Source organism: Pteropus medius, unplaced genomic scaffold, assembly GCF_902729225.1.
Source record: "Pteropus medius unplaced genomic scaffold, Ma_sr-lr_union100, whole genome shotgun sequence".
NCBI lineage: Eukaryota > Metazoa > Chordata > Mammalia > Chiroptera > Pteropodidae > Pteropus > Pteropus medius.
Window position 1 is genome coordinate 20,222,178 of NW_024352785.1, and position 12,379 is coordinate 20,234,556.

The window sequence follows — 12,379 nt, forward strand, 5'->3', positions numbered from 1 at the left end:
GGCAAGATCAATTGTCATTGATTTCAACATTTTTCTGAGGGCCAACTGTGCCTGGCACCACTGTTTGGATGGGGTTAACATTTAGGGAGATATCTACCCCCTTCAGACTTCAGACTTCCCTTCTGTTGGACTTGAATTCTAGGCTCTTTCAAGTCTAAATGGCCACAGCATTCAAAGACCAGACCATGGAGCAACCAGGCACCATACCCAGAGTTCTGCTTCCTGGCTGGCCACATGGGCGAGTGAGGCACCCCTCCCACACCAGAGTGTCCCCTATGGGATCCTGTAGGCCGCTCTAATGCCATTCTCTTCTCTTGTAGCCCATGGGCATTTTCTCCATCTTGGAAGAACAGTGCGTCTTCCCCAAGGCCACCGATGCCACATTCAAAGCAGCCCTGTATGACAACCATCTGGGCAAGTCCAGCAACTTCCTCAAACCAAAGGGAGGAGGCAAGGGCAAGGGTCCTGAGGCCCACTTTGAGCTCATCCACTATGCAGGCACCGTGAGTACCACCTCTGCACCCCCAGTGGCCACCTGCTGGCTGCCGTTCCCTCCCGCTATTATAGATCCATCCTAACACAACCTTCCAGAGGTTAACTAGTACAGCCATGATATAACAGGGTAATCAGCTCATTAAAATGAACTCCGGCTTATACTTTTTCATCAGTTCTCCATGTGAGAATTCAAAAGCAATCTAGCCAAGGATGCCTGTTAGAGAAAACCAGCAATTTGTGCCCTCACACCTACCATGGTCACACCATTGTCTATGACATTCAGTTTGACAGATGAACTTTGATCTGGTCAGAAATGAAAACTCTTGCAAAAAAATTTTTCATGAGCCCATTAATTATTTCCTAGGCGATTAACTTATTCCTATGACAGTTTGTGGCTGCCAAACCAAATCTATAGAGTGGCGTGGATTTTTCATTCATGGTAAACTCAGTCCTTGGGGAAGGGGCAAATTAAGTGCAGCCAAGACTCAGATTCTATTTGAGTGATTGATAGGGAAGACAACATTTGTCCAGCCAGCTTATAAGAATGTGTTTGGCTTCCTTGGGATTTCAGTATTGCCATAAATGTCAATGTTCCTGTTATCACCAGAGTTTGGGTTTAACTACAGAGCAACAGAAGCCTTAACAGAGCCATCACTAAAGTGGCTGTTGGGTCTAAAGTTTTATGATCTCATCAACCTTAACAATGCCAATTACTCACAAAAGTTATTGTACCAATACCTAGAGCAAACAGCAGGCTTGGGGCCCAATTGCAGTGCTCAACCTCACCTCCCATACTGAAATGAGAATAGCTCCATATTTATAGCAATGAAATAGTCAAAGTCAAATGGGGGCTCTGAACTTCAAAGAAGGCTCTAAAGTAAGGCCCAGAGATGACAAACGTCTATCTGTATAGGAGATGGAAAACCCAAAGGTTTGGGCTTCTCAACTCCTCCCACAGTGTGTGCTCAATGGAAGGATCTGAAAGGCTCCTTCCTCTTTGCCTCCTTAGCTGGGGCCATGTGGCACAATGGGAAACAGAAATTTATGGGTGTCCAATTACCTGGACATATGAAGCCCCTAGTTCTGGATGGAACTTCTACCAGGCAATGGCCCAGGGGATGTGTGCTCCTTAGCAAGGAGAGACCAAATGTCCTTGTAGGGAGTTCTTTATGTAGCTCAGGAGTCCACTGGTCAAGGTCAGTCACTGACAGCAAGGACTAAGCCTGGAAGATCAGCCTACTTGTGTAGAAGAAGACCCGGAGGTCAGGGAGGCTCAGTGTGGCCAGCAATGAAGATATGCAAGAGAAGATCACAGCCTGGCATAGTAGCTGGGGAGTCCTGGTTTGTGGGCAAAGCCCAGAGGCAGGATATCCTAGGTGGGAAGGTTACAAATGCTTAAGAAAACAGAGGATGGGGACTCTGCCTAGGGAATCCGTAGGACTCAGGGGCATCGCAGGACTCCAGGGAAGTCAGCAGGACAAAAATGGAAGCACCAAGAGATGGGAGATTGGTCCTAGAAACTGAGAGCAGGTAGAGCTATAAATAGAGATTCTGGTTGTGGTAGGCTGGGCCCAAAATGTAACCACTGGCATCTGTCTTGCTCCAGGTGGGTTACAACATCACTGGCTGGCTGGAGAAGAACAAAGACCCCCTGAATGAAACAGTGGTGGGTTTGTTCCAGAAATCGACTCTGGGGATCCTGGCCCTTCTCTTCAAAGAAGAGGAGGCTCCAAGTATGGCTGACCCCTTGTTGTGTCCAGTCTCCTCGTGCTAATGCCCTTTAATGGCCAAAATGGAAAGAAAGAAAAAGAGCTTTTTTATTCAACTCTTGTTGAATGAATGACTTAATGAATTATGAATGAATTAATGAATGTCATGATTTGACAAGGTGCTTGAGGCAGGCCATGGAGGATACTGCAGTAGAGGGGTATAGTGCATCTTGGGAGCTCCTGAATGATCATTGGTCCCATATCACCTCTAGGTGTAACAATACTATTTTCGAAAAGTTGACACCCAAAAGTTCTGTGCTTATTCTCCACTCCCTGCTTTCCTCCATCTGAGGCAAATGCCAAGCCCAGCCCTGCCTCCACCCAGTCGAGCTCATGTGTCTCATAGGAGAACACCCTAGGTGGGAGCTGCTCAATGGAGCTGCCACTCAGCAGAGCAAGAACTGCAAGTCTCCTTTGGCTCAGAGACATTTTTACCACTAACACGCAATTCCATAAAATGGTCTGAGGGCTCTTCCTTTTCCCTAAGCAATGGGAGCAGTTTGTCACCTTGTGCCAGCACTGAATCACAAAGAGCTACACACTCTCCAGGGAGCATAGCAATTAAGCCACAGTCAGCCCATTCACCCACTCCCCAGTAGATCTCATTTTTCTAGTAGAAGGGCTCTACCTCAACTAGCCCCCCAAAAGTCTTTTTAAAACCAGAGAATGAATGTCCTTGAGACAGAGTACTTGATGGGTCTGCCTGCCCCCTATCCTGGGTGCTAATGTGAAATATGCTTGTCTCTTCCTCAGCTGCAAGCAAGAAGCAGAAGAGAGGGTCCTCCTTCATGACAGTCTCCAACTTCTACAGGGTGAGGAGGGGCTGCCCCACGGGCCACCTTGCATCCAATTCTCCCTTTCAATGATATGGTAGTCTAGCTGCCACCTCAGATCCAAAAAATGATTTCACTTCTATGCCTATAATTGCCTCTTTCATTCAAGGAGTCTATTTCTTTCTGAAAGGATCACAGATCCACAGGACCCCAGGGTAGAAAAGACCCTTAGAGATGGTCCAGTCCCATTGCTTTGTTTCAGAGAATGATGGGACTTGTCCAGCATGAAAATGGAAATATCAATGCCTAAGATCGTGTTCTCTAGAGTTGTCTGACAGGTCTGGGCTGTTCTCAACTTCCACAAAGTCTGGGCTTTACTGGAAACATGTTTCAAAATACAGAAGTACAGCCAATGGGAAGATGTTGCACAAAGAAAGATTCAGATACTTCCCAAGGATCCAGCTGTCCTAAGGCAGAGTCACCTCATTAGAGGTATCCAAGCAGAGGAGGAGGGGGCTGTTCAGTAGAGAGGATAACAATGGACAGGGGTTTGTGCACACAGGCACTACAGTTCTAGTTTGTACTTCTAGTACAAACATTCTACAGTGATCCAACACTGAATCAGAAGGAGCCCTGTTTTTTGTAAGCCATGTCACCTTGGCAAGTCACTGAACCTTTGAGAGCAATGCTATCCAACAAAACTTTTCACGAGGACAGAAATGTTCTCTTCCTCCCAATGGCAGCCACTGTTGAATATGGTAGCCACTAGCCATATGAGGCTAGTAAATACTTAAAAAGTGGCTGTTGTGACTGAAAAATCGAATTTGAATTTGAATTTGAATTTAACTAATTAAACTCTAAATAAATACCTCTCCTGAGTTTGGATGTCCTGCAACACCAATATCAAACTTTATTCACATTTTTTTCCTTTTCCCCATCTCCAGGAGCAGTTGAACAAGCTGATGACCACCCTCCACAGCACTGCCCCTCATTTTGTCCGCTGTATTGTCCCCAATGAGTTCAAGCAATCAGGTACATCATGGGAACATGTCTCCCTGCTGGAAGTCTTCAGGATCTATGAAGTTGGTGTTTGTTCCTAACAAAGTCCACTTTCAATCACCAGGGATAATTGGAGCAAAATGGGTCATGACAGAATAACCAACAATGGATCGTCTAAGAATTGCATTCTAGTTGCTTTGTACAGCGGAGTGGTGCCCATCCAGCTAGAAGTCACACTCATGAGAGCCTTTGGGTCTTGACTAAATTGTGGGAGACCAAGGATTCCTGGGCACTAATGGGAGAAGACATAGATACTCAGTTCAGCCTCCTTGTGTGGCAAGAAATGGCCTGTCCCACAACAGGATAGTGACTCCCTGTCCTGTGTCCTCCCTCTTGGCAGGTGTGGTAGATGCCCACCTGATCATGCACCAGCTGGCTTGCAACGGAGTCCTGGAAGGCATCCGTATTTGCAGGAAGGGCTTCCCAAACAGGCTGCAATACCCAGAGTTCAAACAGAGGTGAGTAGTATCTTCCTGATACCTTGAATACACTTCTCAGTTTCCAAGGATTGACTATTGATAAATATAGTCCCATTGTAGCAGAAATTATGGGTATGATGATGAATTCTGCCTCACTGTCACTACTTCAGTACACATTGGCCCAACTTTTAATTGCCAGCACCTGCATTTCTTTGCCTGAGGGCTTTCACTGGTTGCTAGAGCCTGCTTTGCTACTTGGCAGGCTGAAAGTATCAGGAATTAATGCCTCCCCAGGAGCAGACCTCAACTAATGACTAAGGACAGTTGGCATATAAATATTTCAGCTCCCTCACTCTTCTGGTGGGCTAACTCTGAGGCCTGTTCTATACTACTTCTCAAACAGCAACATGCTGGTGTTTAACAAGCTTTTCAGTTAAAAAAAAAAAAAAAAAAAAAAAGAAAGCCCTGATCTGTAGTGTCTGCCTATTTCCATGATGTAAATAATCCCACCATGGCTGATTTAGAGCTACCAATATGGCATTATTGAATGTGGGGTTCGGAAGAGATGTGCATAATTGCCTCTCGTGAGCCAGTGGGAGCCAGTTCCAGCACACCACTTCTCCCAAGTGGCCCCAGCAGGATTAAGACCCAGTTGCCTGTTGTGATAACTGGCTTGATGACATGCCTTTTATTGGCTTCCTGCTCCACTTCCCAACTCTGCCATCTCCCAGATAAACTAACTGCACTTGAATCCTGGTCTCAAGGTTTTCTTCTGGAGGAACCCAAACTAAGACCCCATTTTAGGGATTATTTTACTTCTAACCTCCCCCTACTTGCTAGAACCTGTGGCTACAGATTGACAGAGTAGGAAGGGTCACCTGAGATCATCTTATCCAAGCCGTGTAAAGTCTCTAATTGAGGAAGGACTTGTCCAAGTTCACAAAGGGGGCTGCTGGCAGATCAGGGAAAGAAGCTGTTCTCTCATGCTTGGAAGACAAGATCAGGAAAGAAAAATTTTGGTGCCTTCATTTCTAGGTAAACCTCCTCGCTGAACCCCTAACCCACATTGACATTCATTTACCAAAGTCTCTTGTCAGTCCCATCCCTCTGCCTGCTGTGGCATCTGTAAAACAAGTCTATTTCCTAACTGGAGGGCCATGTCACATATCAAGGGATAACTATGTGAACATGCTTTCATGCTGCCAGCTTGGGGATGACAATAACTGTTGTCATCCCTCTCCCCACAGGTACCAAGTGCTGAACCCCAACGTGATTCCTCAGGGGTTTGTAGACAACAAGAAGGCCTCAGAGCTGCTGCTTGGGTCCATTGATCTGGATGTGAATGAATACAAAATTGGACATACCAAGGTAAGGTCTTCCAGTGGTGCTCCCTCCCTGCATTGCTCAGCCTTGTCTTAAGAAGGTAGACTTCAGGTGTGAATTCCAGCTCTGCTCTTGGCCAATTGCCTGCCTTTGGCAATCTTCTCAGCTAATGAGAGCCTCAGTTTCCTCCTCTAAAAAATTAGGGCTCATAAGTCCAGTCTCATGGGATTTTGGGGTAATTAGCAATAACATACGTGAAAATCCAGCTCAGACAGAGTGGTACTCAATAAATGGTAGGATAGTTCTTAGGATTGTAAGAGCCCCAGATTTCTAAGAATAAAAGGAGCCAATCAGAATCAAGGTCCCGGATTTGACCAGGGCATAGCAATACATGTGGTTGGGGTCTTCAGGTTAAGCATCATAATCCCAGCCCGCCCACACCAAGAGCCCCAGTCCTGAGCTGGCAGGTAAGTCAGGATTGACTAAGATGGAGCAGCCACCTAATCCTGACCCACAGGGCCTAAGCTGCTCTTTGTCTGTCTCACTTCCTGGCCCTTCAGAGTCCTGTCAGGATTGTAAGCACTGAACAGGCTGACAGTGTGAGGTGTCCATCTATAGCTACCCAACCAGACTGCACCCCAACATGACAGCTAGGGTAACACAGGAGGAGCACTGGCTTTGCAGTCAGGAGTGTCAAGTTCAAAGCCTACCTCTCCAGTTCTCATGAGATACAAGGCAGACATAGCTTCTCCACAGGCCTGATGTGGCCCAATGCATGTGGAAGCTCCAGCTTTCATGTGCATCCAACACATCTGGTTGCTAGGCATAAGCTCATGGAGTGCCTCCTATGTGTCAGGCATGGTTCTTAGCTCTCGGTTATACCTATGAACAGGACAGGTGACCCTAACTCCCTGGAGCTTACTTTGTAGCAGCGGGTATCAGCAGAATTGTAACACCACTCTAGAATGCCAGAACTCTTGGCTTTGGCCTCCTTCATAATTAATATGTGCTAGATATAGCTAAACTGGCTTAGAAGAATATTTCAGGTTTGTCACAACATTATTGAATACTCGAGCTGGAAAGAACCTCAGAGACCAGCTCTTTCCCCCGCCCCACCATTGACAAGTGGGAAAGTTAAGAAAGCCTAGAAGGGGGATGGAGGTGACATGCCCAATTTATTGAATTAGGTGGGACAGAGCAGACCTCAGGGCTTATGACCACTGGTGATGTGGCCTGGGAAAATAGGGCTAATATCACCAGTATGACACAGTCTGACACAGCTACTACCTGGGCAAACAGACTGCTTCTTGCTGTTATTAAAGGGTTGCATTGGACACCTCAAGTCCAAGTAAAGGGCTGGGGCTGCTGGGGACAGCTTTACTCCCTGAGGACCATACAGGCTCTGGTGGCTGGGGCAGAACAGAGAACAGGGTGATTCTGCCTATAGACTATGTCCTTATCCCTAGTGTTGGCTCATGTGGGCCCCACCCCGACCCCAGCAATATGCTTACCTCTACTTGTCCTCAAAGACCAAACCTCAATGCCAGTTGATTTAAAATTGCAAATATTTTACCGCATGATGACTAGCTCTCTGGGATTGGATGGGGCAGGGGCGGGGGAGCAGGGGATAGGAATATTCTTTTCCATTTTTTTCCTGTCAGTGTCCATAGCATCCACATAAAGGATTTAATTGGGGGCTCCCATATGTAGACTCCCAAACTCTCGGAGCTGGGAAGGCTCAGGGTCCTGTACTCTCACTGGACAGGAGGAGGTTCAGGCTCCCCAAAGGAGAGTGGCTTGACCAAGGTCACACGCACATCCAAGGCAGGCTGAAGTTAGATGCAGGTCACTTAGCTCTTCTATCCTTCTAAAGTTTCTATCATGTCCTATTAGAAGCCTATAAAAAGATATTACATTATGAAACACTAATAAAGTAACCACTCATAAGCCCACCTAAAAACCCAGAACTTAATCTTTGCATCTCTTTTCTCTTCTTCCCACCTCCAGCAGTAACCCTTATCTTTTTGTAAATAGTTTTATTACATACATATATGGCCCCAGGTTTTACCTGGTTTGAGCTTCATGGAAGTATCATACTTGCTATAATCTTCTGTGACATGGTTTTATTTCTTAATCATGTTTCTAAGATTCATCCTTGTTGGTTGGTGTGTGACATCCATTCACTGTCACTGCCATATCATATTGCTTGAAATAGCCACACTACAATCACCCTTTTAATGCTACTGTGAACACCTTTGCTAACGGTCCAATGTAGGAGTTTCTCTAGAACAAAGTTCTCAAACTTGACTGTACATTAGAATCATCTGGGGGGATTTTAAAAACACCAATACCTGAGCCCTGCTCCAGAAATTGTTTGAAATTACCCATACCCAGTCATCAGTATCTTTCGTAAGCCCTCCGGGTGGGGGCGACACAGCCAAGGTTAAGATATATGCTATTGCCTGTGTGCAAACGTCCAACTTGATGAGGGAATGCCAAACCATTTTCCCAAATTGTTGTACCAACTCATCTTCCCCTTGATCCGCATCTTTGCCAACACTTGTTTTTTCAAAAGTCCTGACAGTTACAGGTGAGGAGAGGGGTGAGTGGTATCTTGTGACCCTAGTTAGCATTTCCCTGAGGTTGGCTGTTCCTGGCTCTTTCTAACATATATTGCAAAGCTGGCTTTGTTTTCCTAGGAATGAGTCCCACTGACATACCAGGGATACCCGAAATTGTGCAAAATTGGTACAATTCTGTCTGCTTTCTAGAAAGCCAACCACCCTGAGCTGATCACTATCCCCTCTTCCAATTCCCAGATCCCTTGGGATCATGACTAGCCAAAGGCTGCTTTGCATGGTAGTAAAGAAGGAAGGCCCCTTGCCACTTTGGCTGCTGGGCAATTATCACAGCAGTGAGGATTATAACAATCTCACATTTTACTCAGAGCTTCCCAGTTTACAGAAGTAATTTTCCATCCGTTGTCTCATTTAATCCTTATAGCAACCCTCTAAGGAGTGATCAACATTCCCATTTCACAGATGAGGAACTAAGTACCTGAGATGTGAGAAGATATGTCTAAGGTGACCCAGCTAGTAAGTGCAAGGCCACGGCTGGAGCCTATAGGAGAATCCAAGGGCAAGAGGAAATAGACGCTGAGGCTGACAGTGACCCTGCTATTGGAAGTGTCCAGGCTAGGGCCAGCTGTTTCTGAGGGGCCTCAAACACCTGCACCAGACTTAGTCTCTTCACTCTTAAGAATACCTTTGAACTTCTAGTGCTTTGATTTTAAGCCCCACTTCCAAGTGGCTGCCATTGGTGACAGTTGGGCTATTTTCAGATAAATGTGTCTTTCCCCCAGGTGTTCTTCCGAGCAGGCATCCTGGCCAGGCTTGAGGACATGCGGGATGAGCGTCTGGCTAAGATCATGACGATGTTACAGTGTCGGCTCCGGGGTTTCCTCATGAGGGTTGAGTTCAAGAAGATGCTGGAACGAAGGTAGCACACAAAAATACCAATGGGGCAGGACCACTGAAGTCACACATGTTTACTCAGAATGACCAGAGCCTGCAATACACATAGTGATCAGCTCCAACAGTGAAATGGTGCAATGAGATGAGGGGACAATGTCTTTGCTGTCCCAAAGAACCCTGCTTGGGGCCTGTATTAGTTTCCTAGGGCTGCTATAACAAAGCACCACAAACTGTGTGCCTTAAGATATCAGAAACTTATTATCTCACTGTCCTGGAGGCCAACAGTCTGAAATCAAGATGTCGGCAGGCCATGCTCCCTCTGAAGGCTCTAAAGGATACTTTCTTGCCTCTTCCAGTTCTGGTAGCCCCAGTCTGCATCATTTCAATCTCTGCCTCTGTCTTCATGAGGCTTCCTCTTTCTATGTCTGTATCTTCACATCATCTTTCTTCTTTTTACAAAGACACCAGTCATCTTGGGTTAGGGCCCCACCCCACTCCAGTATGACCTCATACTTAAGTAATTACAATTGCAAAGAGCGTATTTCCAAATAAACTCACATTCACAGGCACTGGAGGTTAAGACTTCAGCATGATTTTTGGAAGGGGACACAATTCAACTCATAACAGGGACCTAATATAAACCCTTCTTTCTACAGTATACAAGCCACTTTCATAGCCTTCTCCTTACTTGATCCATATGATGATTCTGTGAGAGAGATGTGAGAGGGCCAGCACACCCATTTTACAGATATGGAAACTGAGGTCAGAGAGGTTAAGGAACTAGGCCAGGTTCATGCAGAAAGAGTCAGGATTAGAACCTAGAAATCTTCATTTAAACCCTTGTCCTTGGAATCCTTTTTTCAGCCATCTCCGTAAAAGAGTAATTAGAAAATAGCTCAGGCTGCCCTGGCTGGCCCGTGGCTAACTCTAGCTCTTTGTGGTCATAGTATTAGTAATAATAACAATGATGAATAAGTAATAACAGTAATTAAGTCCTGTTATCCAGCAGCAGGCCCTCTGTGACGCATGCTAAAGGCACGGACACCAGTTAGGGGCTGAGTGGTGAGACAGAAGCCCAATCCAGCCCAGGGCTTTGGTGCACAGGAGGTCCTCAGTAAATGACAATGGAATAAAGCCACAAGAAACAAGGAGGGGTGGATTCCAAAGTCTGCAGCTGGAGAGGATTTAGTGACTAATGGGTAATTTCTGAAGAGGAAGTAGAAGGAAGGGAAATGCAGGAAGAAATGAGGGTCTGTCTCAGCCTTGTGCTGCCAAGAGGGATGGTTCCATTAGGGAGGTGAGGCCCTGACACCTGCATTTTAACCCATGCAATCCTGGATTCTCTTTTGCAGACTTGGCCTGAAAGTCATCCAGCGGAATACACGCAAGTTTCTGGAGCTGCGTTTCTGGGGCTGGTGGAAGCTGTACAACAAGGTGAGGCCTGAGGGGCCAGGCCAACTGGAACTGCTGAGGGCCTCAGCCCTGGGCAGACCGAGGTGCTCTTGGAGGTGGGAAGCTACAGGATGCTGCAGGGATGGTCTCAAAATGAGAGCCCCTTGGAGACAAAGGAGGAGTCTAGCCTTTTTCCAGACAGGGCCTAATTCCTCTTGAGAAAAATCATAGCGTGTCTTCCCATCGTTCATCTCATCTCTCAAAATAAAATACACTTATGGTGGAGAGAGCCCCCTTCCCCACAAAAGTGGGATTGGTTATCAGCACCTCATCCCTGGAGTCTGAGGCATCTTTAACTCCTTGAGTGAAGTCCCTGTCTTCAAAGCTAAAGTGACCTCAGAAAATCATGGGATCTGACATCTTCTTTCCCAGGTTCTTCTGAGACAGCCGTGACAGCAGTCTGTCCTCCAGGTAGTGGGGCTGTAATTGCCCCAAGTGGCCAGGCTGCCCTCAACCAATGCAAAAGGCCATGAACCATCCTACTGCACACAGGTCGAATTGCACTGGGTCACGGCGTCCCACCCAGGGCTCCCATTTAGGGGGAACACGCCACTGGACACCAGAGGAGCCCAGATGCAGGGCTGCCACATTCTGGAGACAGAACGACTGTCTCAAGGGGCAGCCATGTGGAAGATTAGGACAGGCTCCAGGTTATCTCTAGTAGCCCTGAGCCCCCCACAACTCATACAGAAACTTCTTTCCCCTCCTGTAGGAAAGAATTTTCTAACACTCAGTGCTGACCACAAGTTTAAAGGGAGGGATAGTAAGTTCTGCATCCTCAAAAGAGCCCCCACAAAGGCCTGAGATTGCAGAGGGTTCTAGATGAGATTTCTCAAAGTTCAGTTGTCACCGGCACTTTCTCCCACCTATTCCATGACAGATCTTTTTTCTTTACATCAACTCACTTTGAAATTTTTATTTTAAATGGAAACTTCATATCCTTAACATACTTTAATGTCATCCTAAGCAAACATTATCCATAAAATTGTGGATTTGATAAGTTCTTTTTCATTTAGAATTTTTTTCAAAATTATTTATTATTGTTAGTAATTATTTTTAAAGTAACTATGTAACTATAGAACAATAAAGATCAAAGGGTTTCTATGCAATGCTTGACTCCATCTCACCTGCCCCCTTGGTATACATATTATCCTTTGGGAGGTCCCAGACCGACAGACAGCCTTTAAGATTCTTTGAAGCAGGACAGGAGTGGCCACAGATGATATGGAGACAGAGCCTGAAAACTTCCCTGCTCTTAACTAGAAAGTAAAGATTCACTAATTAAACATGGTAGGGCGAAGTTCTATTCCAATGAGTAAAAACATAGAATAAAAAGTCCTTCACTCTTCATATATTGACTAAGCTCTAATCTTATTTAACTAAGCCAGATAGGATGAATAAATGGTGGGGGTGGGCGGGGGGACACTTTTTAGTAGGCTTTCACTGGACAAAAAGTGTTATATAGTTGCAAGTTATGGTGCATAACCTTTTAATGCAAACTTTGCCACTTCGGAGAACAGACACAAGAGAGAAAGACAGAAAAGGACAGAGAAATAGAGAGATGCAGACAGAGATGAGAGAGAGAGAGAGAGAGAGAGAGAGAGAGAGAGAGAGAG

General features: G+C 45.9%; 1 protein-coding gene across 1 annotated transcript in view; it reads left to right on the forward strand.

The window, feature by feature from the left end:
- Nucleotides 1-12,379, forward strand: part of MYH16 (myosin heavy chain 16) — a 49,626-nt gene that overhangs the window by 14,341 nt on the left and 22,906 nt on the right. The window contains exons 13-20 of the mRNA XM_039848354.1: nucleotides 321-503; nucleotides 2,102-2,228; nucleotides 3,018-3,076; nucleotides 3,982-4,069; nucleotides 4,437-4,554; nucleotides 5,763-5,883; nucleotides 9,200-9,336; nucleotides 10,664-10,745. Coding sequence (XP_039704288.1) covers nucleotides 321-503; nucleotides 2,102-2,228; nucleotides 3,018-3,076; nucleotides 3,982-4,069; nucleotides 4,437-4,554; nucleotides 5,763-5,883; nucleotides 9,200-9,336; nucleotides 10,664-10,745 — 915 coding nt within the window. The remainder of the gene's footprint in view (nucleotides 1-320; nucleotides 504-2,101; nucleotides 2,229-3,017; nucleotides 3,077-3,981; nucleotides 4,070-4,436; nucleotides 4,555-5,762; nucleotides 5,884-9,199; nucleotides 9,337-10,663; nucleotides 10,746-12,379) is intronic.